Raw genomic sequence first — 25,701 nt, forward strand, 5'->3', positions numbered from 1 at the left:
GACGAACGATGGATGCAAGATGGTGTCTGCCGTGAGCAGGGCGCTGCACGGCAGGAAACAGGGCCACGCGAGCCAGGGCTGGGCGGAGAGCTCCGGCGCCTGGAAGCACTCGCCCGGGCGCCGGGCAGTTTCCACTGCAATGTGGACATGGCAGAGGTGAGGTGACAGCCGAGGAGAGCGAGGCAGGGCAGCGGTGGCAATGACGAGGGTTGTGAATGGGAACGGTAAGGCTGCAGCTAGAGGGCGGCGACGCGGGTCTAGCCCTGCGAGGATCGCCGCCATGCGGGGGTCTAGGCCCTGAGCCGGCGACAAGCACGCCTGCAACACCAGGACTTCGCTCGAACGCTACGAACGTTACGAACGCTACGAACGCTACGAACGCACAACAGCGGTGGCTACCTATTGCGGCTAGAGCCTGCGGCGGTGCATCTGCGCGCGCCTCGCCGTTTCAGCGCGCATTTCCGGCGACGGCGCTGAGCACCGGGACGAGCGCGCGTCGCCCTGCCCGCGCAGCAGCTGGTGGCGCGCCGCTAACAGAGACACACAGGCGAAGCTGGCGAGACGGCTGCTGCCCGTGATGTGCTGCTGCCCACAATACCAATGCGCGCGTGTGCTGTGTCGGAGCCATCCCCCGACCGCCTCCCAGCGCTGCGGTGCAGTTGACGTGGGATCGCCGGATCGCCGTGGCTCCCACGTGTCTGCCCACGTGTCTCAGGCGCGCACTAGCATGTTGACGCACTCAGCAGCCGCTCGCGCACCGTCTTGGACGGGTCGTCCTTGGCGAGGCTCGAAACGGCAGCGCGGAGCTCTGCAGCCAGCGCCTTTGAGAACTTGACTGCCGCCGTGATGGCGTCGGCGCGCAGCAGCCGCACCGCCTCGCTGCCTGCGTCGGCGCGGAACAGGTGCTGCCTGAGACTCCCGACAACCCTGTCCCCTGCCGCGGCGCCCTCGTCTGCCTCCGCGCCCGCCAGCTTCTCGAAGAGACCCGCGATGCCCGTGTACACGGCACGCTGCAGCGCGACGTTGGGACTGCGCAATTTCAACGTCTCCTCCAGCGAACCCTCGACCTGCCGGTGCAGCTCGTCCCCCTTCGCGACCTCCGGATTCACCGATGCGAACACCGCCTCGATGGCAGCCGCCATGGTGCTGTCCCGCCTGCGAATTGTCAGCATTGTACGACCGCCCACGAGGCCGTGGCGTGCCCGTAGCCGCGAGGGACTCACGCTTCCGCTGCGCCCGACGCTTTCGAGCCATCCTTGTCGACGTCCATAGGGTCGCCCTCCGCGTCCTCCTCGATGATAGGTCTCACGACGCCAACGACCGTCTCGTGCATGTCGACATCCCGGCGTGCATCCCCGACGCGCGCGAGCGCCCGGAGCGCGTGTGGCTTGTAGGCTGCATTTTGACGCTTCGCCTCCCTGACGGCGATCTGCGTGGCACCCACGTGTCAGCCATGCTCCCCTGTATGCTGTGCGCGCGCGTGTGTGCGCGCGCCTGACTTACCTTGACAACGGCTGCAGCCACGTCCGGATTCTCCAGGTACCAGGGCCGCGCGCTTTGTGCGAACTTCACGAAGGCACTCAGTACCACCTCCTTCCCTTCCCATGTCTTGCCGCCCAGCGCTTTCTCCAGACTCGGCCAGAGCAGCTTCGCGGCATCAGCTGAGATCTGGCCCTCGCTTACTGACACCGCCATGACCGAGTCGGCCACCGTTCGCGCGGCAGTGTGCTTGAGCGTCCACTGCGCCGAGTCGAGGTGGGTGTTCGACAGCTCGAGGATCTCTTTGAGGTAGAGCAGGACGGCCCTCGAGCCGCCGACCGCCTCCTCCCAGGTGTTCTGGAACTGCTCTTTGACCGCCGCGTGGGAGTCGTGCTTCCCCACGAAGACAAAGGGGAGGATGGAAGAGGCCAGGGCGTTGAATCTGTCGTTCGCGTGCTTGGTCAGCGCGAAGACGATTTCCGCGGAAGTCAAGCTCCTGCGCTCGCGGTCATGCTCGGAATCGAAGTAGAGACTCTTCGCAAAGGTCACCGTCCTCAGGATCTGCTTGTCAGAAGCATGCCGCGCGACGTATCCCACTGCTGCTGCGTAAGAGCTGGCCACTGTCTCATTGCGGTCAAGCACCAGCTTCTCGATGAGCTTCATGAAGTCGTCTGCCACGGGTTTGAAGATTGCCATCCGCCTCGTGCTCAGCGAGACCAGGATTCTGCTAGATCCGACCTTTGAGGGGAGACCGACTGCGCTCTTCATGGCGTTCGCGAGCTTCGGCTGGAGTTCCTGCATCGTCTCGTCGTCTACCAAGTCGAGGCATCGTTCGATGGCTTCCATGATCGGGCTGCTTCGTACGCTTGACAGTCTCATGTCGTCGATCTTCTGCTCTGTGAGGTTGTATTTTGAAGCATTGAGGTGAATGTAGTTGACTGCCTCAGGCTCCAGCGAGCTGAGCAAGCCGACCAAGCGCTCCACCAGCTCAGGAATAAAAGGCCGCAGCGTCTTGCCGTTGCTCTTCTTGACGATCTCGAGAAGCGTCCGAACAGCGAAGCCTTGCACTTCCTGCGCACTCGACTCCATTCCTGACGGCGAGAGAAGGAACGGCAAGACGTGCTTAAGCATGCTGGAGGCCGTCTTTGTAGAAGAATGGTCAGCCTCCAGCGCGCGAGTCAGAATGCCCGTGAGCGTCCTCGCCAGAGACGCAGCAGCCGCTCGCACCGACTCCTTGATGTCGTCGAGCACCTTGAAACAGCAGTTCCAGATCCTCTCCAGGTAAGGCTCGTATTTCTCCATCGATCGCCCTTGCACCAAGTCCGCGATCGCCGCGCAACTGGCCTGTCGCGTGCGCCACTCCTTGCCCAGAATGCTCGCCAGCAGATCTTCCATGATGGCGTCGAAGTGCTTTTCAATTGTCGTAGACGAGTCCTTTACCAGCGCGTTCCAAATGTCATTCATCGATCTCTGCACGCCCTGGTTGGGATCGAACCTGTAGCGGAAGAGCTTGGGGTACAGCTTCGGGTTGTCGGCCAGGTACCCGTCGACGCTCGAGTCCGAGAGCACGTTGCTCAGACCGAAACGTCCAAACGCTGCGCGACTCGACCAGATCGCGTTCGAAGACGCCATCGACATGAATCTGTAGACCAAGCTTGAATCGCCGACCTCGGACGCCAGGCTCATGATGTCCTTGTATGTAGAGACGGAGCCATCTCCAGTGGGCAAGGCGCCGGGCTCGAACAGCTGCGTGTCTGCCGACACAGTGCCCGCAAGGCCAGTCTGCTTGTCCGACGAGAACGAAGAAACCAGATCGCGGACGAGATCGTCCTTAAGCTTCCTGTCGCCCTTCTCATACACCAGCCCCAAACCCCTCGACGCAGTCTCCTGCACCAGCTCATCGCGATCCGTAAGACAGCGCTTGAACGCGATCTGAATCGGCCCCAGCCGGTCCTGAATCTCCCTCTGCTCGCCGCAGAACTGCAGCAGACACAGCAACCACATCGCCGCAGCCTTCTTCAGAGACGGCTTTGTCTGCGCGCAGTCCTTGATAAACCGATCTGCCAGCCTCGTCAGCGTCGCCTCCCGCTCCGGCCCCGTCGGCACAGGCCCCTCGACGTCCACCTTCGCCGCGAGCGCGCTCGACGCCCACCCCGAAGCCACGTAGCTGAACGCCTCACCGACGCCAAAGTGCACCTCCGCCTGCTTGACCTCGTGCAGCTTGTGCAGCTGCTCGATGACGTAGTCGAGGTCGCTCTGCTCGTCGCTTTGAGAGGCCTTCTCGTCGAGCACCATGGAGATCTGGCCCAGGCACAGCGTCGCCTGCTCGTTGCCCGCTTTCGCGACTTCGTAGACTTTGTCGACGGTTTTCCTGATCGTCTCGGTGTCCGGCACGAACGCGCCGAACATGCAGAGCTGGCCGAGCGCGGTGAAGCAGGCTTCTTTGAGCAGGGAGTCTTTGACGGTGGAGAGGGTTTCGAGGAGGAGGGGCAGGAAGGAGGTGTACGATGGGTCGGATTTGAGGGCGGCTTCGTCCCTGTAGCAGGCGCGGGCGAAGAAGAAGCCGAGGGTTGTGATGGCGCCGTGGACTTGGTTGGCTTGCGCTCCGACGGCGGTCTCCCAGGAGCGTGCTTTCTCTAGCAGTTTTGCGAGGTGCGATTGGACTGTGCTTGTGCTCGCGGCAGGGTGCGTTGCGATGATCGCGTAGGCGTGAGCAGCTGCGTCGCGAGCGTTGTGGTTGTTGGAGAAGATCGAGGGCAGCAATTGGTCGACGAACGGTGTAAGCTTCTTCACCATACTGTCAGAGGCAAGAGAGAGGAACTCCACGAGATGATCCTGAGGCGCGTTCGGGTCGCCTGCGACGCCTTCGAAAAGAGCGCATTCTAGGATCGTCAATGCCTGCCCGTGCTTCTCACTGACAGTCTTCATGTGACTCTTGATCGAAGTCCTCGCTGTGTCGTCGCTCTCGGCTGATGCATCGAGTCTGCGCTCCCACTCCTGATCCATGTTCGGTGGATTGCCCGCCGCGGTGAGCGCCTCGTTGAACAGGATCCGGCGGGCAAAAGCAGCCATGTGAGCGAAGCAGTGCTTGTGCCTCTTGTTCGCGTTCTTGGCTACCGCCATTGCTTCGGCGTCTGAGTCGACTGTTCTTCCGGTGAAGAATTCTTCGATCACCGCGTTGAAGGCAGGGTAATCTATGGGCTCTCCGCCGGCGATGGCCGAAGAACCGTTGAGCATGCAGTACCAGTAGGGACTGAGACCACGCTCGGACTCTTCAACAAGCTCCATGCGCTCGCCTCGCGCACCGATGCCGAGGATGTCTACCCATCTCGCTTTGACAGAGCTGAAAGGTAAGCACCTGTTGGCAAAGCGCACAGCGACATAGCGCGTGCTGCGTAGTCGCTTGTTGCCTTCGAGATCGGACGAGAGATCCATCTGCTCGATCAAAAGGTCTTCCAAAACAGACTGCTCGTGCGGCTTGAACGCTAAACGAGCCGTGGCGCTGAGTAACGTGGACAGAGATTCTTCGATGCTCACAATGATAGCATTGCCAGATGTATCCTGCGCTAAAGAGCTGAAGAGCCAGCGCAGAAGATCGAAGGCCGTCGCCTCTGTCTCAACTAACAGCTCGCGTGGGCCTGCTTTTGCTAATAGGCCGATCACTTCGTAAGCGTAGCCGCGGGATACTAGATCCTCGTTGCCGCCGACTCTGGGCCAGCCTTGGTTCTCGATGAAGTCTCGCAATCTCGAGACGACTCGAGGTGCGATTGCATGTAAGGTTTCTTCTCCGCCGTATCTGGCGACAAAGTTGATGTATGCGAAGACGGCTGATCGTAGCTTAGTTGCTTCGCGTCCAATGTTTGCTCGGTTTCTGAAGATGGTGTCAGTGACGTGTTATTCATACAGATCGCAAATGCCTGCGCATCAATTCGGCCCATAGGTCACTGGCTCCAGACGTATCACTTACGTTGACTGCATGCCACCCATAGCCGTATCCTCCCCGTCAGACTCAGGGGGTGCCACGCCGTCTTCCACCAGGCTCATGATCTTGTTGGCAAACGTAGTGCTCCTCGTCGACTTGCCCAAAAGCCCCAGAATCTTCACTCGCAGCGGAGGACGCACCCTCGGCGCCTGTCCCTCGCCAAAATACAACGAAAACAGCTTATGCAGTAATTGCTCGTCCTCCAAATCTGTGGCGGGGAGCGTGCGCTTCATCATATCGTCGCCCACATCGCTGATCGTCGAAGCCGCGTCTGCGGACGCGAAAAGAGCGGGCAGAAAGCGTTCCTTGTCGTTGAACAGGCCGCTGGCGAGAAGTCGTGCGGCTAGGACTTTCGTTCGTAGCAGGTTGAGGCCTCCTTGTGCCGGGTCCCAGACGCCCGGCTTACCTTGGACCGTGAAGTAGGTGTACTCGTCTGGTGTCAGACCAGGGCACGACTGGCTGGTCGACTTTTGAGGAGAGAATAGGATGAACTTCCCGAGCCAGGAGGCCAGATACTCTGCGTCGGCGTCTGACACTTCGTATTTCGTACGAAGCTCTACATCGTCCTTACTGCCGCGGGGAGGAAGCTGGAACGTCTCCAGCAACCTCAGAAGAAGATTGAAGATCGCAGGGCCATGGCTACCGCTCTCCGAAATCCCACTAACGACGACAGGCAACAAGGTGGACTTTTCCGAAAGCGCCAGCCGGTCGATTCCCTGTTGGATGTAGAGCAGATCGAAATGGCGAATCAGCGAGCTCTGCTGGTCCTTGAATTGCTTGATGAGAGCCGCCACGGGCAATTGGATCGACTCCGGCTTGACTCGCGTGTTGATGTGCTGGCACACTGTGATGACTTTGTTGCGAACGCTTTGGTGCTCTGACGCCAGCTTGAGGAGTAGTGGTGCCAGGTATGTCTTGAGCGATGAAACGAGTTTGGCGTCGGTGTCGGCGAGCGCTATTCTCATTTCCACTTTGCCGACGAGAGACAGCTCTCGCTGTTCTGGCGAGGGTTCGTTGGCGGCCATGTTGGGAATGAGGTTTGTCGCTAGGTGTGTTCGCTGTCTGGTCTATGCCACAGGATGCTGGGTGGTGACCAGTTGCCGAATTAGGAAGTAGTGGTCGTTCAGATCGTTATCATTGCTGGTATTTCGGAAATTTAAAGTGAGTGGATGTTTGTGCGCTTTGGTGACTCTCGGAATGTTACTTTATTTGTTCAGCAAAGAGGCGATTTGGACGTCCTCACATAAACCAGACGGTGAACTTCCACAGACGCCACCTTCACGTGCGCGTAATCCATGCTGCCTGCCCAGCGGCGCGGATGTGAAACGTCCACCGTTCGCCGGCTGGCCCCGGGCGTCAGGGTCCCGGAGACGGGCGACCACCAAGGCACGCCAGACAAAGAACACGCCGCTAATCTGGCCTCGACGACCAGCACCCTTGTCTACGCCGAGAGATGACGATACGAAACACCACTATCCCCTAATAATCGATCTTTACCACCTCCCCGTGGTACAAGCATCTCATTCATTCCATCGCTCCACCAACCTTCATTCACAACAGCAGCAGCCATGGCCGGCCCAGGCGCTTCAAGACGCTACATCATCATCCTCCTCACAGCCTCCGTCCTCGCCGGCTACCTCTTCGTCTCCATCTTCCGTGGCCACCCACCGGGCACCCACGCGCCGCAACAGCTCGCCTTCTCACAATCCCACGGGCCCGCCGCCGCGCCCGCCGCCGCCGCCCAACTCGATGGCCACTCCATCATGCCCAAACTAGGCAACGAAACCGCGAAAGCCGAGCTCGGGCGCGCGACCTGGAAGTACTTCCACACGGTGATGGCGCGGTTCCCGGACAAGCCCAGCGCGGACGAGAGCGCGGCGCTCAAGAGCTACATCCACCTGTTCCAGCGCCTGTACCCGTGCGGCGAGTGCAGCGAGCACTTCCGCGCGATCCTGGAGAAGTTCCCGCCGCAGACGTCGTCGCGGTCGGCGGCGGCGGTCTGGGCGTGCCATGTGCACAACGAGGTCAATAAGAGCTTGGGCAAGGAGGTGTTTGATTGTGCGAATATTGGCGATTTCTACGATTGCGGGTGCGCGGAGGATGGGGATGCGAAGTGGGCGGAGGGAGAGAGCGGGGCGCCTTCTGGTAAGGCGGATATTAGCAAGGAGCGGTTGGAGGAGATCTCGGGCACGAATGGGAGGGATTTTAATATGGATCTGTTGAAGGAGGATCAGGTGTTGAAGGCGGAGAAGGAAGGGTAGGCGCTTGGTTTGTTGTTGAGGCAATCTTTTTGGGTTGGCAGGGAGCCCATGTTGACATCGGACGGTTGATCGGTTGCATAGCGAAGGCGTTTGGGATATTTCTTGGGTATGGGATTGTACTACCAGCATATGCGTCGCGTCACTCACGATCTCCTACAACGAATAGTGTATCTCTCAGTGACACGCTATTGCGTTTCGCAGACCTACGTAGATGGCCTAAGCCACTCTATACACCCTGCGAAGATCACAGGACAGATCGACGGCCGGACAGCATCGCGAATGCGCTTGGCTTTGGCATTGCGGATGTGGCTTGAGGCCGCGGTCAATGGGAAGTGTCCACGCTATGCACCAAGTTGTACATGACGACATAGCGCCTCAGTACATAGATGGAGGACGATCTAAAGGCATGTACTCCTACCATCTCGGAGCTGTCTCCTTCCTAGCGAAATCGTCATGTACTTCTGGGTGAAGGTCACAGTACGACGCGCCGCTGCAGATGAGTTGAGCCTCAGGTTCGAGGTGCTCGGCCTACGCTATCGGGCGATATTCGGCTGTTTGCTATTGCATAGTGCATGTGAGATACGATGGTCGCCCTCATCGGCATCGCTAAGGCGCACATTGCGCGAACACGTTTCACGTGAAGGTAGCCGTTGCTGCATTCTCGGGGCGTGGTAGCGGTGTGTCTGAACTACTGCCTGGCTCAGGGTGTCGAGATGGCTGGTAGTGATGGCGACTGGCTGTATTGGCGAGGCCGCGAGTCGTGCTAGTGGATCTGGCGTGGGATGGCTTGGGGAGGTGCAAGCGCGCAGGCCGGTGAGATGACAGCAGATAGGCGGGCCCAGGCAGCTTATCGTATGGCGCAACGAGCAGCATGCTGAGCATGTACCCCAGACTGCCAGGGCGCGGTGCGGAGAGATAAAGGGAGGTGTGGTGGTTGGGGATGGGAGATGAGGGGTTCGGAGTGTGACAAGAGCACGGCGCACACAACTTCATGCGTCCCCGTCCAAGGCAGGCAATGCATTGTGTGGTCGGGCCGGTGAGGGGCGACCGTGATGGCTCTGTTGGCTCGCTGCAGCCGGCGATTGATGTGGCAGCAAACGAGACAGGGCGCACGCACGTGTCGCTGCAAGACACCGGGCAGCTGAGGAGAGGCGCGACGCGATGCTGCCACTGGCCAGATAGCGGAGCAGGTCATCAGTCGCTGGTGGGCGGGTGTGATGGATGACCTCTGCTCTGCGCCGCCGTGGAGGGCGATGACGCCTTGCCCGCGTCTGGCAGCGACAGTGCGGTCTGACTATGGCGATGCCGAAGCATGCACGGTATGGGGGTGACGACGCAGGCGAGTTCTCTCCGACAAGAAGGGCGAGGCGGCGTAGATGAGCATGTATATCCTCCACCGGGTAACTTGTAACTAGGTAGCATCGGCGGCACCTGTATGGCTCCACCGCGCCAGGTACCTGTAGGTACAGCTGGACGGCGCGCCTCAGGCAGGCAGGCAGGCACTCCAGGCCCTCGCTGAACCGCGGGCGGCTGCAGCGCTGATAGGCAACGCGCGAGCTCCAGGCTCGCGCACGTCACATCACCCAGTGCTGCTTCGACGGCGTAAGTACCTACCTTGCGGCACCCTCTCGCGCGCGCCCCAGCACCCCAAACCTACCGTGACCTGCGAACCACCTCCGACGCTGCTAAACCGCATTCCCTTCTCCGTCCGCCCTCCGTTCATTATCGCGCATCTTCCGCCATCACCGCCGCCCTCTCCCCCGCACGCTCTCTACCCACCGCTTGCTGGACTGCGGTGGCCGCCCGTGCTCGACGCACCGCCCTGTGACTCGGTCACCGCGCTCGCCCGACTCATCGCGCGCACGTTACCCTTGCGACATATCACGAGCAGTGCCACGCCTGTCTCACCTGCCGTCCCTACCCGTTTCCTGACGTCGCCGCGAAGCCGTCGCCGCTGTTATCCTCTTATCGCCTACCATCGACCCACCCGCAAGCGCCTCAGGGTCCAGCACCTTAGCAACCACCGCGCATCGCGTTCACTTCCTCGCAACAAACAACCCAGCGAAATACCGCTCATGCCCCTATCGATCGGAGCGACCTCGCAAGCAATCACTTGAACAGCACAAATTGCAAGAGTTGATACAGGAAGGCGCACGACAAACAAATAGAGGCGGCGCAGTCCGCGATCACATCGACCATGGCTACACCGAGGGCGCCTCCCGCTGCTGTCGGCCGCCGCCCACCACCGCCGCCGAACCCAGAGCAGCCTCCTGATGAGGTTATCGGCGAATTCAGAAGAGGCAAGGAGATCGGAAAGGGGAGCTTTGCGACAGTTTACCTCGCTCAACACAGGGTATGTCTGACGTGCTTTCTCGAAGGCGAGCACCATCATGGTGTAGTCTCAATCGAGAATCCGATCCGACGAACTCTAATGATCGTACGCATCGCTAACACACATCACAGAAGAAGAAGTCCTATGCCGCCGTCAAGGTCGTTCAAATGTCCAAGCTCACGAAGAAACTCAAAGAGAACCTCGACACCGAGATTAGCATTCTGAAGAGCCTACAGCATCCGCACATCGTCGCCATGTTCAGCCTCGTTGAGAAACCCGTGCACATCTACCTCATCATGGAGTACTGTCAGCTTTCGGACCTGTCGCAATTCATGAAGAAGCGCAGTACGTTGACGAACTGGCCCGAAACGGCCGAGATCTTCAAGAAGTACCCCAACCCGCCTGTTGGAGGATTGAACGAAGTCCTGGCCCGTCACTTTCTCAAACAGATTGCCAGCGCGCTCGAATACCTGCGTGGTAGGAACCTCATCCATCGCGATATCAAGCCCCAGAACTTGCTCCTCAATCCGTCGCCGACCTACATGTCGAGGCAGCCGCCGGAAGACGTCCCGCTCGCCGCAAGTGAACATTCATTGGTACCCACTGTCGGCGTCGCATCACTGCCTATGCTAAAGATTGCCGACTTCGGGTTCGCTCGCCACTTGCCGTCAACCTCGATGGCCGAAACCCTTTGCGGATCTCCCCTGTACATGGCTCCCGAAATACTCCGCTACGAGAAATACGATGCACGCGCCGATCTTTGGTCCGTCGGTACGGTGCTCTACGAAATGGTTGTCGGCAAGCCTCCGTTCAGAGCTCAGAATCACGTTGAACTCTTGCGTAAGATTGAGAAGATCAACGATGTTATCACCTTTGACAAGGCTATCAGCATTGGTCGTGACATGAAGACTGTGATACGCAAGCTACTTAAGAAGAGCCCGCTCGATCGCGTGTCATACGAGGACTTCTTCCAGGATCCAGTCATCACTGGCGAAATCCCAGGTCTTGTTGGCGAAGACCGTCCGCAGACGAAGGTCAGGCCGACACCCGATCCTGAGGTCTCTGAGCTTAGTAGACGGATGGCCAAACAAGCGATCAACGCGCCTGCGCAAGACATGCCTGCAGCAGAGGCTACTAGCCACGCAACAGGTCCGCGGGAGGAGGCAGGCGAACGCATTTCTTCGAGGAGGCCCTCCATTCAAGATGTGAAGCCGCCTTCTGCGGAAGATGTTCAGCGCAGGAGATCATCAGGAGGCTACGGTCAGACAACGACTGCGCCGCGTGACATTCAAAGGCAGCAGCCGAGTCAACGTGAGCGCCGTCCCAGCATCGTAGCCCACGCTACCGCGCCGGGCCGTCAAGAGCTATACGGCGTGCCTTCCAATCCAGCGCCGAGTACTTCGACGGGTCAGAGGCTCGAGCGCCGTGCTTCTCGTGCATCACCTTTGTCCGGCCCGCCTATGGTGCGTGAACAGAGCGTCGAAGCAGGAAAGGCTCAAGGCGAGCGTGCGGCGGCACGTGTTGGCAGGGATAAGACGGCGCAGGACATTGCCTTTGAGAAAGAGTACGTTGTAATCGAAAAGCGTCAGGTCGAGGTGAACGCCTTCGCCGACGAACTGGACGCCAACGCGCAACGTGGCACCTCTCAGCCGCAGGGTACGATGATCCGCCGGGCAACTACTCAAGGTCAACCCAACTCTGCCACCGGAGCCCAGCCGTCTAGTCCGTCGCGCGGTATGCAAATCATGACCGGGAGAACGCCTCACCAACGCACTGGCTCTTACGAAAGACGCTACGTGCCTTCTCCTCAGTCTGCGACGAACATGCTCACCAAGGCCCTGAACGCGGCCAATGTTCGTCTCTTCGGTGCTCTAGGTACCTCACCGCCCTTCGGCAAAGGAGCATCTCCACCGCGTGGATACGGTGCTTACCCTACTTACCCGGCCTCTCAGTCACCTCTGATGCTCGGAGACGGCAATGAAACTAAGGTGCCTCTGGACGAAGACACTAAGATCGTCAGGATCGTGGAAGAGGCCGGCCACCGGAGCGATGTTGTCTTTGGCTTCGCTGAAGTCAAGTATCGCCAACTGTTGCCCGCGACGCCTTCCGCGCAGGACGGACTCGGAATTCAGCAGATCGGCAATCCTGAGGGTCCGACTGACGGCTCTGAGACAGAAGAAGACAAGGACATGACTACCATCGCCATTGTGGGCGTTGCCGAGGAGGCTCTGGTCCTCTACGTCAAGACTCTGTCAATCCTCGCCAAGACTATCGATCTTGCGGGTTTCTGGTGGAGCAAGCAGCAGAGCCGCAGCGGCGACAGCGCGAGTGCATCTCCCCGCTCAAGTCCTGGACCTTCGTCAGATACGAGCAAGCGCATGAATAACGTCGTACAGTGGGCCCGCAGCCGCTTCAATGAGTGTCTCGAGAAGTCGGAGATCGTCGGTCGTCGTTTGGTCGAGGCTCAGAAGAAGCTGCCCGCCGACCACCCTGGAAATCCAGACAATCGGCCCACAGCTTCAGGCGCAAGCGGCACTGGCGCAGCAATCAGCACATCTCGTGATCAAATCCAGCTCATCACCGATGTCACCGCGGAGAAGCTCATGTTCGAGCGCGCCGTCGAGATGAGCCGCGCTTCGGCGCTCAATGAGCTCGTTGGCGGAGATGAATTGGCAGACTGCGAGCTGGGCTACGTTACTAGCATCATGCTGTTCGAAGCTGTCTTGGAGAGCGAGGATGAACCTCTGATGCGCAAACCCAGCGCGAAGAAGGACGTACCGGCCGACAAGGGCGTTGTCGGCTTGGAAGGCGAGGAGCGGGCCACCGTCGTGAAATGTAGGCCCTCATGCGGTTTCCCCTTGATTTTGAAGTTTACTTCAGCTAACCTGTCCATCACAGTGATCGAAGGCGCCCGCAATCGTTTGTCCATTCTCCGTAAGAAGATGGCTGCTCAACAACAGGCACAGGGACAGCAGACTCAGCAGCAGCAGCAGCAGTCGACGCAGCCTCCGCACAAGCGCTCCAGCACTTCTTCTGTTTCTGGCTCCATTCCGAAGGCCAGCCCCCTCTCGCAACCTGGCGGACCGAGCTCCATGGCTGGCACTGGCTCTCCATCTCTCGGCTCCGGAGCATCTCCGCGGCAGTAGTAGCAGTCAGCATACGCAACACCTCCTGGCAACACTAGGCCGCAAAACCATCGACGAGCAGTACAGCGCAGTAGCAGCATTACCGGACCCTGGCGTTCCCTGGTCTCTGGACTGGACACTGTACTCCTTTTTGTTCCTTGAACAACACTTTCAATAATCCCTCGGGCGTTTTGCTTTCCAACACCATTGGCTCCAGACTGACAAAGGCGTTTAGTTTGGCTTTCATTCTTGCAGCGTTTTAATCAGGACAGACAGACTGGGACCTCACTTTTCTTTTGGGATTAGGATGGACGACCGGACGGACGGCGGGAATACGGAACGATAAACATGACTACCCATGGCGTGCATGAACTGCCCTGTTGAAGACCACTTTGGCTTTTTACTCTTTTCTCTTCCCTTCTTTGCTTTACCCTCTTTTTGGCTTACTTGCTTCTAGTCTTGCGGGCTTGCATATGCTGGCGATTGGGGACTCGGAATAGCTGAACTCTTGGACTGGAATCGGAATCGGCGTCTCTCTTGCTTTGGCGGTAGATCCGGGGATGGGATCGGATTGGATTGGCGTTTGATTCAGGTAGGGTTGATAGCGATGCATCTGCCTGGAATCCAGTTCTAATACTGTGCCGAATCTTCGTTTTTTTGAATGTCGACTTGAACGTTGTCGTGCTATCCTTGCACGTTCTTCAGTTGATTGAAGTTGCAACGATGCCGTCGATGTGTTTCTGAACTTGGTCTCGCGCTCGATGGTTCACTGATCTGGTGCCATTCTTACTTTCAAGGTTGGGCTCAGTGGGAACATCCCCAGCTCAATCCTGTCTCAAAGATCATCAATCGCATAATTCCATTTTTACAAAAAATATCAAAGTAGACACGATAAAGATGCGGTTGGCGTTGCAACAAGGTGGAGCCTTCGGCTTCTTCCGCCCGAACCTTGCGTTCGGCTTAAGCTGCGGATTAGCAGGGAGTCATTCGAGCCATTGAATTCACTTCGTACATATATCGTTATCTACTAACACAGCAAGTCTTTTTCAATTTTCAAAATCAAAACCAGAGTAGAAGCAGAAAAAGAACTACAGACTCCACCAAACGCAACCGACACCACCCAAAAATGGCCCCCTCCCTCCAAGACGCCAAAATCACCTTCATCGGCGGCGGCAACATGGCCGCCGCCATCATCGGCGGCCTGCTCGCGCGCAACATCCCCAAGGCCAACATCTCCGTCTCCGAGCCCTGGGACGTCAACCGCAACAAGCTCGCCGACATGGGCCTGCGCGTCTCCGCTTCCAACACCGAGTTCTCCGCCGAAGCCGACGTCGCCATCCTGGCCGTGAAACCGCAGGTCGCGCGCGACGTCTGCCGCGAGTTGGGCGAGAGCTGGGGCCAGAAGACGCGCGCGCCGCTGGTCATTTCGATCGCGGCGGGCATTCAGCTCAAGGAGCTTAAGGCTTGGTTTGGCGCGGGTGGCAAGGCGCCGCCGATCGTCAGGACTATGCCGAACACTCCTGCGCTTGTGGGAGAGGGTGCGAGCGGGCTTTATGCCGATGAGGATGTTTCGAAGGATGAGAGGGAGTTGACTTCGGCGCTGATGGCGAGTGTGAGCCAGGCGACGGAGTGGGTGAGCGAGGAGAAGCTGTTGGATGTTGTTACGGGCATTTCAGGTAAGGCTGGTTTTTCCGCAAGGGCCCAGTCAAACGATCCAAAACTAACATTGGCGTCTTCCTCAGGTTCCGGCCCCGCCTACTTCTTCATGATGGTCGAGAACCTCATCTCCAGCGCCGTCAGCCAAGGCCTGCCCGTCGAGCAGGCCACCCGTCTCGCGACACAGACCTGCCTTGGTGCTGGCCGCATGCTCGTGTCGTCCCCTGAGCAGCCTGAGCAGCTCCGTCGCAACGTTACCAGCCCCAATGGAACGACCCATGCAGCCATCGAGAGCTTCAAGGCCGCGGGTCTGGAGCAGATGGTCGACCAGGCCGTCAGAGCTGCAGTCAAGCGCAGCGAGGAGCTGGGCCAGGCTATGGCGGACTCTTAGATTTGTTGTTTATGATTGGCAGATTTTACGATGTAAACGGATTAACAGCTGAGCTGAAAAGCGACTTTACGATTGAGTTTGCATGCTGTTGGACGACATTTTCTGTTTCTGCACTTTCCAACACGCGATGCAAACAGCACTCGGCACCTCACATAAAACGCGTGGCTTCGTTATGACGATAGTCTTGTAAGTGATGTGTCGTACTCGCGTCCACCTATACACAGGGCGTCTCAAGTTCACCCCAATCCGTCTTCCGGGCCTGTAGGCTCATACCCCATGGATGGCTTCTAACAACATGATGCACTCGGGGATTCTACAGGTACCTGATATAGTCGATTCTGCCTTGCTCTTAGATCCCTCCAAGGAATTTGGAGATTGAGCCTTTTGCGGAGCATCTGGTGCACGGGACATTATTGCATCCTGGCACTAACCGGGACCTGCAGCTTCCCGCTATCTGTTTGCAAGGTAGCTGTTTCGAACCGTTCCCGGCGTAAAGAGCTGCAGCTTCCCAGCAACGATAGCAACCACCGATCGTCTTCCCCGTTCCATAAGTGCAACTCGCACACGTATCTTGACACCGACAAGATCTCTCACCTTAAGCGAAGATGTCGGACGACAACTACTATGACGACTATGACTACGACGACGGTTACGGCGATGACAGCTATGGTCACGACGACTACAGTGGCGGCGGCGGATACGAAGCCGACGACTTTGCTGCCCAGGACACTTCTGGTGGAAACTACAACGACAAACCCTCCTACAACGACGGCCATTCCACTGGAACTGACAGCTCCGACCCGTACACCACTGACAGCGATGCCGCAACCCAGTACACGCCGGCCGAGAGCACCAGTGACGAACACTACGCCGCACAGGACGAGCCGTCCTCTCAATGGTCTGGCGGATACAACGAGCCTTACACCGTCACTGCCAGCGGCGAGAACTCCCAGGTTCGCAACAAAATCCTTCCCATCTGATTCCTAGCACAATCGGCTGACTTGCTGTTGGAAGGGAAATCACTGGTGCAACCGCGACTACGGCCCCGAGGCCCCGAACCAGAACTCGTACCACTACTCAAACACCAATGGGAGCTACTACTATTCCAATCCTGACGGTGAGAGCTTCATTTTGATCGTAAAGAGCGGCTGGAGCAAGAGCTGACAGTAGGACTGATTGAGGCTCCACGTACTACAACGATGGCCATGGCGGGAGCAAGTACACGCCTCCGGCCGCGGCTGACAATGGGGATGGTGGCGAGGCGGGGAAAGGCGACGGCGGTCGGTGATTCTATCAGTCATCGGAGGAATTGAAAGTCGTGAGATGAGCAGAGGGCTGCATTCGCCGACTTGAGAGTCGAGCAAGTCTGAAGCAAGGTATTTAGTCTGGTCGGGAGGAGGGCTTGCTGAGACTTCCACATGAAGTAGATTACAAATATCTAGAGCTCTCTCCGTTAAGAGCAGGGGAAACCTCCGTCTGTCTGCTTGTACAGTTCTCGAACGCGCGTGTTTACCATTATGCCTTCTTTGAGCCCCGAACGCCGCGAAGCGTTGCCGGGGCATTACTTTGTAAGATTCTTTGGTCTTTTCTTTGTAGCTTTTCCGTCCCTTCTTCCAGCGCCGCGCAAATCGAAGCAGTCAGAAAGAGATGATGTCGCCGTCCCGAGAGCAAAAAGCATTTCAAGGCCGCCAGTACTTCCAAGCGCCAGGGTCGTTCTTGCCGCTCACGAGCTCCTCGACCCCCTCTCGCCCTTCGCCGGTCAGGAACATGTCCTCGTGGATCTCCTCGTCGTTGATGATGGCCGGGTAGAGCACGCCGACGCCGTCGCCGCCGAGCGTCGTCTCGTATCGCTCGAAGCCTTCCTCGGCCAGCTGATCGTAGAGTTTGTCCATGGGAGAGTCTTTCACGGAGAGGGGCTCGTGGGCGGCCTCGCCGTTCAATTGTGTGCCTTGCGCGCCTGAGGGTTTCAGTAGAGTGATGGCGCAGCCGCCGCCGCCGGCTCCCGTGAGCTTGGTCCAGCCTACGCCTGCTTGATCGACGAGGTAGCGCAGACGCTCGAGCTTGGGATGTGAGACACCAAGCGAGGTCAGCAGGCCGTGGTTGACGGACATGAGCTCTCCCAGGTGCTCGATACTGTCTTGGTTTGTGGGGTCGAAGTCTTCGCTCGTGATGCAGTCGTGCACGCTCCTGGTGATTGCGTCGATGCTGTCGAGAATGGAGTTTGCGACGGCCGGGTGCCGTTTCTTCAGATGCGCGACCTTAGCGACTTCCGCGGCGGTGGATTTTGCTTGGCATGTGTTGATCAGGAGGAGAGGGAGTTCGGGGAAGTCGCGCAAGACTTTGACCATGGGTGGTTTGCTGTAGTCTTTCCGTTGGAAGAGGACGGCACGGCCGTTGGTCGCTACTGTGTTGTCGACACCGCTGGGAGTGCCGTGGATGTTGAGTTCTCCAACGAAAGCCCAGCGGTTGATGCGCTCGAGTTGTTCCTCAGATTCATGGCTCATCTGGTCAGGGTGGGGTCCAGCGAGTGCACGAGCTTGGATCAAAAGTGCCGCAGAAATGCAGACGCTGATACTGGCGCTGCTTCCCAGACCGGCTCCAATTGGAATTGCAGATCGCAGTGCGTACACGCACGGTGGAGAGTGTTCCGAGCCAAGCGACAGAAAGAGGTACAGAAATGAGGACGCTGCGGACATGTGTACCTTCCTGATCTCTGGCTTCGCATCTGGGCTCACGTTCACGATGTGCGGTTGCATAGCCTCCAACAATTCCGGATCCAAGCTCGTGACCATATCATAGTACTTCTTTTTCTTTGTCGGGTGCGAGAACGCCGCCCAGGGCAAGTCGTGGATGTTCCATGTGTGGTCCAGACCAATGTCGGAGAACTTGAGGCTCACGGTGCGTTTTGACTTGCTCAGTGTGGTGACGAGCAAGTATGACCTGAGAGAGATTGCAGCCGCGATCGCCGCCTTGCCGTGTACCACCGCATGCTCTCCATACACGATGGTCTTGCCTGGCGCGGAGACAATGAAGGGAGGCGCGAGAGGGTTCGAGTGCTTGCGGTCGTGCATGGGTATTCGCTTTGCGCCGTTGGTAGCGGTGGGATGGTCGGATCCGTTGGTTGCGGCGGCTACAGTGACATGTTTCGACTGAGGCGAGGCGTGCCCGTTCGTTTCTCTGTGAAGGCCGTTGCCCAGCGGGGTGCCATTGGAGGCGTATGACCCGTTCGCCGCGTGCCCCATGGCTTCCTCCTTATTGAACTCTGTTGGCGTTCCGGGGTGCCGCTGTTGGGTAGAATCTGCCTTCAAGCTCTCGGAAAGAGAGTGACTTTCTTGCCGATCGGCTGTGTCAGAAATCGAATGGCGGCCCTGTACGTTGGGCAGCATCCTCTGGGCGGCATTATCGTTCGATTTCTCGATTGCGCTGCAGGCGAACTCGATGGTCTGAGCTTTCTGGGGTAGCGAGCCCCTTGCATCCTCATGCAAGACGTTTCGCCGCGCTGGTGATTGGCTGTCGATCGCAAAGCCTCGTCCGCCCCGCGAGCTTTGCGTTGGAGACACTAGGGCATAGAGCTTGTCTTCGCCATAGGGCGCTCTAAGGAACAGCATGTTGCCGTCGTTGTCGTTCTCCTCGTAAATCGGAAAATCAAAAGCAGGAAAGGTTGGTGCAGCTTAGCCGTTGTAACCCCGTCTTTGTTGCTCGGTTTCTCAGACAATACTAAGCGAGTTGGCGAGAGACCACATGGATACCACGCGACAACAACAATCCCAAGACAAGCTCATTCACGAGGTGCAAAAGTAACTCACAGGCTCGTGATCCAACTATCAAGATTTGCGTTTGAACCAGCCAGTCGCATGTCAGAAAACACACTGAAGTAAGGCCGTGTAATTTTCACTGGCCACTGATCCCGAACCACGCGACCGCTAGCAGAGCGAAGCAACGTCGACCATAACAAACGTAGTGCACGTTGGATCCGGATGTTCCATTCTTTATCGACTGATGTGTGTATAGTGAAAGGGGTATCATTTGTAAGAGACTGGTCTAGATATATAGGAGCATGTCGCATCTACTGGGTGCCGACGACATTGCGCCAGATGAACTCGTCAATGTAGTTGAAATAGCCCGCTTCGGCCACGGTGCTGTTGTGGTCACCATATGGCAGCTCCTTCCAGACGACAGTCTTGGACTTGCACAGCTTGAATAGTTGCTTCATGTGGCTCGGTCTATCTCTCGTTAGCTGATATTCCATTCATTGCCGCAAATCAAGAGGATACTCACGGCACGATCTCGTCTTGCAACCCGCTCAAAAACAAAATAGGAACACTGTCGATCTTCGGAATCATCGCCTCACTGCGCCAGTATTCATGACAGAAAGGCGTCAACCACTTCGCCACGGGCACCGCGCTAGGAATCATCTTGGCAATGCTGAGGAAAGTGTTCTCCAAGATCAGCCCCTTGATATCGCCAGCGGCCTGGTTCTTCGAAACGAGATCGATTGAAACAGCACCGCCGATACTCTGCCCGTAGACGACGATCTTGTTGCCTTTGAGATCGTCGCGCGAGCGGATGTAGTCGAGGCCCGTTTGTGCATCGATCACGAGGCCTTTCTCGTTCGGCATGCCAGTCGAGAGACCGTAGCCGCGGTACTCAAGCATGAGCACGGTGCAATTGACGTCGTTGGCGAGCACGCGACCGATGGGGAGACGGTGACCGATGTTTCCTGCATTGCCGTGGAAGGCGAGGATCGTCACGGGGCGGGCTTGGGATTTGTTGGAAGGACGTAAGAGGAAGGCGCTAAGTGTCTCGCCGTCAGGTGTTGAGATTGAGAGTTCTTCGTGGTCTTCGATACCAAATTGGGCTGGTCGAGGGACGTCCGTTCGCGCTCCGGGAGGGATGTTGCGGGGATAGATTATCTCGCTGGGACTGATGTTAATTGGATTTTTTGGACGCTTTGCTCGCTCATGTCAGAGCACATACTTTTGGTAGTAGTACAGAGCTGCACTTCCAAGGCCAAATATTGTGGAACTCGCGTAGAATGGATATCGCATCCATCCCCAGAGGGCGCTCATGGTGGCGATTTGGCTGACGACTTGCGACCTCGCCGATCAAGAGCAAGTATTTCTATGAACGGTAGCGACAGAATTGGCCGCTGTCTCACTCCCAAAAGCACTTACGTTGGGCGAATCAAACATGCAGCTGTGTTCACTTGCAGGCATCGTCCTGATCGAGCGACGTGGGCGCGGATCTTGCCGCAGCGCGGAAGCTTTGACCGGCCTGACGACGCGGAGCTCGCAGCCTGGTGGTGTCGTCGGTCTAGCAGCTGCAACGGTCCATCGAAACATCACGTCAACCACACGAACGCTACTCAAACACCTTCACGAAACCCTTCGCACCATACGTTGTGTCAAGGCCTCCTTTCCCGTTCCACGACACGAATACAGATTAGCGATCATGGTGCAGACAACGGGCATGCTCGGCGAGGGTATGCATATCTATGAGCACACGATGAAGTGGTCGACGAGCAAGGCTGATCTGGTGCGCAGATGGTATTCACGTTGACATGGGTCACTTGAAGAGTGGCGAGGTCAAGTAAGCACAGCATCCAATCAGTAATCATCGCGCAGTCGCTAATTGTGAGCCAGCCTCGGAACATCGATGTACGTTCAGACCCCAGCGGCCAGCGGCCACCGACGAGGAGCGACAAATGTCAAACCACATACGACATCTACTGACAAGTTGAAAGCATGGCGATCAACTTTAAGGATGGCGTGATCCTCGGCGCAGACAGCAGAACGACCACTGGCGCATACATCGCAAACAGAGTGACGGACAAGCTCACAAGAGTACACGACACCATCTGGTGCTGCAGGTCGGGCTCGGCGGCGGACACACAGGCGGTTGCGGACATCGTGCAGTACCACTTGGGAATGTACGGCATCACGAACGACGAGGCGCCGACCACACAGACTGCGGCAGCCATCTTCCAAGAGCTTTGCTACGAGAACAAGGATGCACTGAGGTAAGGGGAGCATCATGTTGGGCGGAAGGCAGGATGCTGACATTTCGCGCAGCGCTGGTATCATCATTGCAGGTTGGGATCACAGACACGGCGGTCAGGTCTACTCGATTCCCCTCGGCGGCTCGCTCCACAAGCAGGCATACTCGATCGGCGGCTCTGGCTCAACATACATCTACGGTTACTGCGACGCCAACTGGAAGGAGAACATGACCGAGCAGGAAGGCGTCAAGTTCGTCAAGGGTGCGCTGCAGGAGGCGATCAAGTGGGACGGCAGCTCGGGCGGTGTGATTCGCATGGTGGTCCTCACGAAGAGAGGCGCAGAGAGGCACCTGTACCTGCCCGACAGGAACTACGAGGGCCCAGGTATGGACAGGCCTTAAAGGGCCGGCTGTTTCCTTTTGAGGGCGGGATGCCGAGGGCTGGGCGCGGCAAAGGCTCGCGCAAGCCAACTGCGACCGCCTGAGCACTGTACCTATAGACATAACCTCGCAGGCGTGTTCTGGGCAGCCAGCGCGCCGTCTGAATGCATATGGCTTGCGCGGATCGGGCTAGCGTGAGCACGTGGGCCTGGTCCGGCAGGCGTTACGACAGGTAGATCGAGAGAGAAAAAGGCAATAATGTGATCTGTCCGCTCAGCCTCGATGCAGTGCCGGTAGGAGTGCCAGCGATGTCGTCAATTTCCTGTAGATCAGCGCGTGCCGCGCCCCCAGCAGGCAATCACAGTGCAGACGGCGATGGATAGCCTGCCGGCACAGCAGCAGTGCACGCCGCAGGTATACAGGCGGCCGGGAGGTGTTCGGGAGCGGTGCAGGATGTGGCGGCGGCGGTCAGGGCTGCTGTCATCGCGCGCGGTTTAGCCTCGCGGGCCGGAGGGTTGGGTGAAGCTGGCGCGACGGCAGCGGGCCCGCCAATCCCAACTGACATCTTTCTGTGTTTCCCAGGTCCCTCGCTCTGATATCACCCTCTCCCCCGCCAGCACCGCCGGCTCCCACCACCCACACCATACCACGCGCGCTGTCCAATTCGCTTTGAGCACGGCGCAGGCGGGACACGCGCATCTGGCATGCAGGTGAGTCGAGCTGCCGTTTCCTTTGCCCTCACGCCCTCCGCAGGCGCCGCCGCGAGCTATCGCGCTTCGCTGCCTCCCCTCCTGCCTGCCCTCGCGTCACTGCCCGCCGCCGCTGCAGGGCCTCAGCCTTCGCGTCACCGACACCACCGCCTGCTCGTCCTCGTCCTGCGATATCCCCTCCGCCCTGCCCGCCGCCCTCTCGCCTGGCGACTCGTCCTAAGATCCCGCTCCCCTCGCTCCGCGGATAGAGTTGCGCGTTGCCCCACGCCAGGAAACCGAGGGTCGATTCGCTTTCACATGCATCCGGGTGCCACGACCATCCCTGCCTCGACCCAGTGACAACACCCGTCTTCACGTCAGACGACAATTTCCGCGTTCTCACATCCGCAACGAATTAGTCCGACAGCTCTTAACCACCAACATCCACTGACCCGCATCCCCTTCAGACAGCACTTCTGCCAGGAACGGCCTATGAGCTACTATGGGCTCGGTGGTAATCGACGCGGTGAACTCTTTCTTCAGTCAACCTCCGACCCACACCCACGCCCAACACGCATACCACGACCCCGCGCCGCAACGAGCGCGCAACCCGCAACCAAGCCCCAACCCGCCGCAGCGAAGCCGGACGCAGTCCCGGACTCCCGCGTCGTCGATGTCACAGAGAACGCCGAGCGCGTCGGCATCTCAGCATGTTCACCGAGACGATGCATCCTCACATTTGCACGCGAGAGCTGCACCGCAGCCGCCCGCTAGCCCTGGTCTAGGCGCAAGGTCTGCGCCGCTTAGCGACGCACCTGCACCAACTGCACAGTCTAGCACTTCGGATTCAAGGCCTTCGAGAAGGAAGATCAAAGTGCGAGATTTGGAGCACATACAAAGCTTCGCGACCGAAGACATGGGCGCCTTTTCTGAGATCAGGAGCCGCAGCCGGTCACGGTCCCGCGGCGCAGACGAAAGCCCGCAATACGAGATCAGCGAAATGAAAGTCGAGCATATCATCGAAATGGTAGCAGGCCTGCTGACGAAGATTACGACCACAAACGACCAGCAACACGAGCATTTACATCGGCAGCCTCCGTCGATCGACGGTGCAATGCACCTCAACCCCCAAACAAGCAGCGTTGTCGCATTCCATGGGAAAAACGTTCCGAGCATAACAATCCTGAGCTATCTCACCAGAATCAACAAGTACTGCCCCACCAGCTACGAAGTCTTCCTGAGCCTGCTGGTATACTTCGACCGCATGACGGAACGCGTCAATGCCGGCCCCATGCAAAGCCTCCGGGAAGCGAACGCGCAAGCATACGAAAGGAACAAGAGCCGGCGCAGCTCAAGCGAGTCTTCCGAATCCTCTGACGACGATGATCGGATGGAAGGCGTAGAGAGCACGTCAAACTCGGGTGGGCAGACTGCAACACCGCCCGCGTCTGGCGGCTTGGAGAAGCCTATACAATCAGGGGTGCCTGGCACGCCGCATAGCAGGCCGCAGCAGCCAGAGTCGCCATCCGAGGCACCGACGATTGATCCTTATAACTTGTCACATTTCTTTGTGGTGGACAGCTTCAACATCCACAGGCTGGTGATTGCAGGCGTCACCTGCGCAAGCAAGTTCTTCTCGGATATCTTCTACACAAATTCGAGATATGCAAAGGTAATGCTGAGCCTAATCTTCTTGCTAAAAGATACGTTTGCTAATTGTCCAACAGGTTGGCGGTCTGCCACTGCCCGAGTTGAACCACTTGGAACTGCAATTCCTCCTACTGAACGATTTCCGTCTGTCGGTGCCTGTCGAAGAGATAGAAGCTTACGGCACCATGCTTGTCGAGTTCTACGCGCGAGAGGTCGTTGCACAGCAAAAGGCTGCCGAGCTCATGCAGGCCCGCTCCCTCAGCGAGAGCTCCGAGGACAGCGTTGCCACCGTACGCGCCGCGGGATGAGCCAAACCTTGCACTGGCGACGAATCACCCACTGCAAATCGCAAACCACATTACAGGTCAGGAGCACATGGTGCTGTAGATTCGATCATGAATCGATTCCTACGCCAAACAAACCTGTGCCCGCTCCTACACCAACCGCATTGACGGCATTAATCACGACGTTACGAACGCTCTAAGACACATTCTCGCCGAGAATCCACCCACATAAATCAAATGCAACTCCTCAAGGGAGCATCGATCATCCGCCATGACCCTACACCTCAACAAACCTTCAATATGCGACCCGCAACCGAAGGACACATAGACGCTGCCCGACCCTCGGCTCAACTAGTCACACCACCCACCTCTGCGTTCCTGCATTCAACTCTTGTTCTGCGTTGCATGGATCGAACCCGCCTTCTTTGCGTTCTTTCTTACCATCGTCGTCGCGTCGTTCACGGTATACCCACAACGTCGTTTCTTCCGCGTTCCAAACATGCTCTCACGCGTTCCGCGGTTCTTGCGTTCTTGACGGTGTTCTAATGGCGCGCGGGTTTCGCTCTTGCTTTTCTTTTTGCTGCTGCTCACCAAGACTGTTACTGGAGCTTACTTCTCTTGCCGCTGTTTTACTTCAGACGAGGGTTTTTGTTTTCGATGAGTACTCTAGATCGAGGGCTCGAGTATAGATGGCTTTCTTGATTCGATTCGATTCGTTGACTTTCCTTCTTTCGTGCTCTTCGTATCTACTGTGCTTGGGGCCTGAGAGGGGTGCTCTTGCGAATGTCGTTCGTCTTTGCTGTTGTGCAAAGGCACCGAGCGAGTGGAGCGGGGTGGTAGCTGGATTTTCTTTCTCCCTTCTCCTGTTCGCTGTTGGTTGCGAATTGTGAGGGTGGGAGTTTGGTCCGTAATGAGTGAAGGTTTTCTGCGTGATTATTGTACCTCAAGCCGTGTCATTTCTCCTGTGATCATTCTGTGACGCATGGATGGTTGACTTTAGACACATGTCTCTGCCCTGTCGTTTTGTGCTACCAGGGCGGCCACTTGCCAGCTGCCGCGGCGCTGTTGGTGCGGATTTCGTGTTCCGCGAACCTGGTTTGTATGTTCTCCTTCACGCGTGTGTTTTGTGGCGGTCGTACTTGACGCGTCAGCGCTGCTTGCTGTTGTATTGTCGCACGAGATCGTCGGAGGTCAGGTAGAAACGGGTTCCCGACAGGTGCCGTAGTTGAGTCTGGTACAGTTTATACAGTTTTGTTACACGATTGCTGTTTTTGCTCTGGTCATTGAACTGGGTGTGGTTCCATGCATCTTCCGAATTGCACCTGCTACTCTTATGATGTGGTGAACACACGAAGGTTGAGATTTGACATCCTGGACCGATCAACCAATTCTCGGCTGTCAAGTAGCACCTGACGATAATTGCCATCAAGGCAAACGCGGCTCCGCTAAGATTCACCGCAGAGTTGACCAGGCG

The 25,701-nt window shown here is 57.7% G+C and overlaps 9 protein-coding genes across 9 annotated transcripts; 6 read left to right on the forward strand and 3 right to left on the reverse strand.

The window, feature by feature from the left end:
* Positions 1-722: 722 nt before the first annotated feature.
* WHR41_03047 (uncharacterized protein) lies at positions 723-6,486 on the reverse strand (the record flags this gene model as incomplete). The annotated part of the gene is made up of 4 exons (XM_069371653.1): positions 723-1,155; positions 1,224-1,429; positions 1,504-5,350; positions 5,447-6,486. The coding sequence occupies 4 exons, from the start codon at positions 6,484-6,486 to the stop codon at positions 723-725; spliced, it is 5,526 nt and encodes a 1,841-aa protein (XP_069231451.1).
* A 543-nt stretch (positions 6,487-7,029) lies between these two features.
* On the forward strand, positions 7,030-7,722 carry WHR41_03048 (uncharacterized protein; the record flags this gene model as incomplete). Its single annotated transcript, XM_069371654.1, has 1 exon — positions 7,030-7,722. One exon carries the CDS (start codon positions 7,030-7,032, stop codon positions 7,720-7,722), a length of 693 nt encoding a protein of 230 aa, XP_069231446.1.
* A 1,604-nt stretch (positions 7,723-9,326) lies between these two features.
* Positions 9,327-13,825, forward strand: WHR41_03049 (uncharacterized protein). The gene is made up of 3 exons (XM_069371655.1): positions 9,327-10,075; positions 10,186-12,889; positions 12,953-13,825. Exons 1-3 carry the CDS (start codon positions 9,920-9,922, stop codon positions 13,198-13,200), a joined length of 3,108 nt encoding a protein of 1,035 aa, XP_069231445.1. The 5' UTR covers positions 9,327-9,919; the 3' UTR covers positions 13,201-13,825.
* A 373-nt stretch (positions 13,826-14,198) lies between these two features.
* WHR41_03050 (uncharacterized protein) lies at positions 14,199-15,449 on the forward strand. The gene is made up of 2 exons (XM_069371656.1): positions 14,199-14,855; positions 14,922-15,449. The coding sequence occupies exons 1-2, from the start codon at positions 14,306-14,308 to the stop codon at positions 15,224-15,226; spliced, it is 855 nt and encodes a 284-aa protein (XP_069231648.1). The 5' UTR covers positions 14,199-14,305; the 3' UTR covers positions 15,227-15,449.
* A 382-nt stretch (positions 15,450-15,831) lies between these two features.
* On the forward strand, positions 15,832-16,514 carry WHR41_03051 (uncharacterized protein; the record flags this gene model as incomplete). The annotated part of the gene is made up of 3 exons (XM_069371657.1): positions 15,832-16,179; positions 16,241-16,343; positions 16,408-16,514. The coding sequence occupies 3 exons, from the start codon at positions 15,832-15,834 to the stop codon at positions 16,512-16,514; spliced, it is 558 nt and encodes a 185-aa protein (XP_069231649.1).
* Positions 16,515-16,905: 391 nt separating this feature from the next.
* WHR41_03052 (uncharacterized protein) lies at positions 16,906-18,468 on the reverse strand (the record flags this gene model as incomplete). Its single annotated transcript, XM_069371658.1, has 1 exon — positions 16,906-18,468. The coding sequence occupies one exon, from the start codon at positions 18,466-18,468 to the stop codon at positions 16,906-16,908; it is 1,563 nt and encodes a 520-aa protein (XP_069231650.1).
* Positions 18,469-19,226: 758 nt separating this feature from the next.
* Positions 19,227-20,421, reverse strand: WHR41_03053 (uncharacterized protein). Its single transcript, XM_069371659.1, has 3 exons — positions 20,204-20,421; positions 19,505-20,143; positions 19,227-19,449 (listed from the first exon to the last, which is right to left on the reverse strand). Exons 1-3 carry the CDS (start codon positions 20,293-20,295, stop codon positions 19,293-19,295), a joined length of 888 nt encoding a protein of 295 aa, XP_069231651.1. The 5' UTR covers positions 20,296-20,421; the 3' UTR covers positions 19,227-19,292.
* Positions 20,422-20,544: 123 nt separating this feature from the next.
* Positions 20,545-21,881, forward strand: PRE3 (Proteasome subunit beta type-1). The gene is made up of 5 exons (XM_069371660.1): positions 20,545-20,708; positions 20,770-20,815; positions 20,869-20,883; positions 20,970-21,245; positions 21,298-21,881. Exons 1-5 carry the CDS (start codon positions 20,678-20,680, stop codon positions 21,623-21,625), a joined length of 696 nt encoding a protein of 231 aa, XP_069231652.1. The 5' UTR covers positions 20,545-20,677; the 3' UTR covers positions 21,626-21,881.
* Positions 21,882-22,198: 317 nt separating this feature from the next.
* On the forward strand, positions 22,199-24,934 carry WHR41_03055 (uncharacterized protein). The gene is made up of 3 exons (XM_069371661.1): positions 22,199-22,314; positions 22,761-23,965; positions 24,021-24,934. Exons 2-3 carry the CDS (start codon positions 22,796-22,798, stop codon positions 24,249-24,251), a joined length of 1,401 nt encoding a protein of 466 aa, XP_069231653.1. The 5' UTR covers positions 22,199-22,314; positions 22,761-22,795; the 3' UTR covers positions 24,252-24,934.
* The last annotated feature ends 767 nt before the right edge of the window (positions 24,935-25,701 follow it).

Source organism: Cladosporium halotolerans (assembly GCF_011745625.1).
Source record: "Cladosporium halotolerans strain TM138-S3 chromosome Unknown Sca7, whole genome shotgun sequence".
NCBI lineage: Eukaryota > Fungi > Ascomycota > Dothideomycetes > Cladosporiales > Cladosporiaceae > Cladosporium > Cladosporium halotolerans.

Bases quoted from the DNA above. Each gene is read 5' to 3' on its own strand.
- WHR41_03049 (XM_069371655.1), top strand. From the start codon at position 9,920: ATGGCTACACCGAGGGCGCCTCCCGCTGCTGTCGGCCGCCGCCCACCA. The intron at 10,076-10,185 runs GTATGTCTGACG...CACACATCACAG, and splicing joins TTTACCTCGCTCAACACAGG to AAGAAGAAGTCCTATGCCGC. The intron at 12,890-12,952 runs GTAGGCCCTCAT...TGTCCATCACAG, and splicing joins GCGGGCCACCGTCGTGAAAT to TGATCGAAGGCGCCCGCAAT.
- WHR41_03050 (XM_069371656.1), top strand. From the start codon at position 14,306: ATGGCCCCCTCCCTCCAAGACGCCAAAATCACCTTCATCGGCGGCGGC. The intron at 14,856-14,921 runs GTAAGGCTGGTT...CGTCTTCCTCAG, and splicing joins TGTTGTTACGGGCATTTCAG to GTTCCGGCCCCGCCTACTTC.
- WHR41_03053 (XM_069371659.1), bottom strand. From the start codon at position 20,295: ATGAGCGCCCTCTGGGGATGGATGCGATATCCATTCTACGCGAGTTCC. The intron at 20,144-20,203 runs GTATGTGCTCTG...CATCAGTCCCAG, and splicing joins GCTCTGTACTACTACCAAAA to CGAGATAATCTATCCCCGCA. The intron at 19,450-19,504 runs GTGAGTATCCTC...AACGAGAGATAG, and splicing joins TTGCAAGACGAGATCGTGCC to ACCGAGCCACATGAAGCAAC.
- PRE3 (XM_069371660.1), top strand. From the start codon at position 20,678: ATGGTGCAGACAACGGGCATGCTCGGCGAGG. The intron at 20,709-20,769 runs GTATGCATATCT...TCTGGTGCGCAG, and splicing joins AACGGGCATGCTCGGCGAGG to ATGGTATTCACGTTGACATG. The intron at 21,246-21,297 runs GTAAGGGGAGCA...CATTTCGCGCAG, and splicing joins GAGAACAAGGATGCACTGAG to CGCTGGTATCATCATTGCAG.
- WHR41_03055 (XM_069371661.1), top strand. From the start codon at position 22,796: ATGGGCTCGGTGGTAATCGACGCGGTGAACTCTTTCTTCAGTCAACCT. The intron at 23,966-24,020 runs GTAATGCTGAGC...ATTGTCCAACAG, and splicing joins CAAATTCGAGATATGCAAAG to GTTGGCGGTCTGCCACTGCC.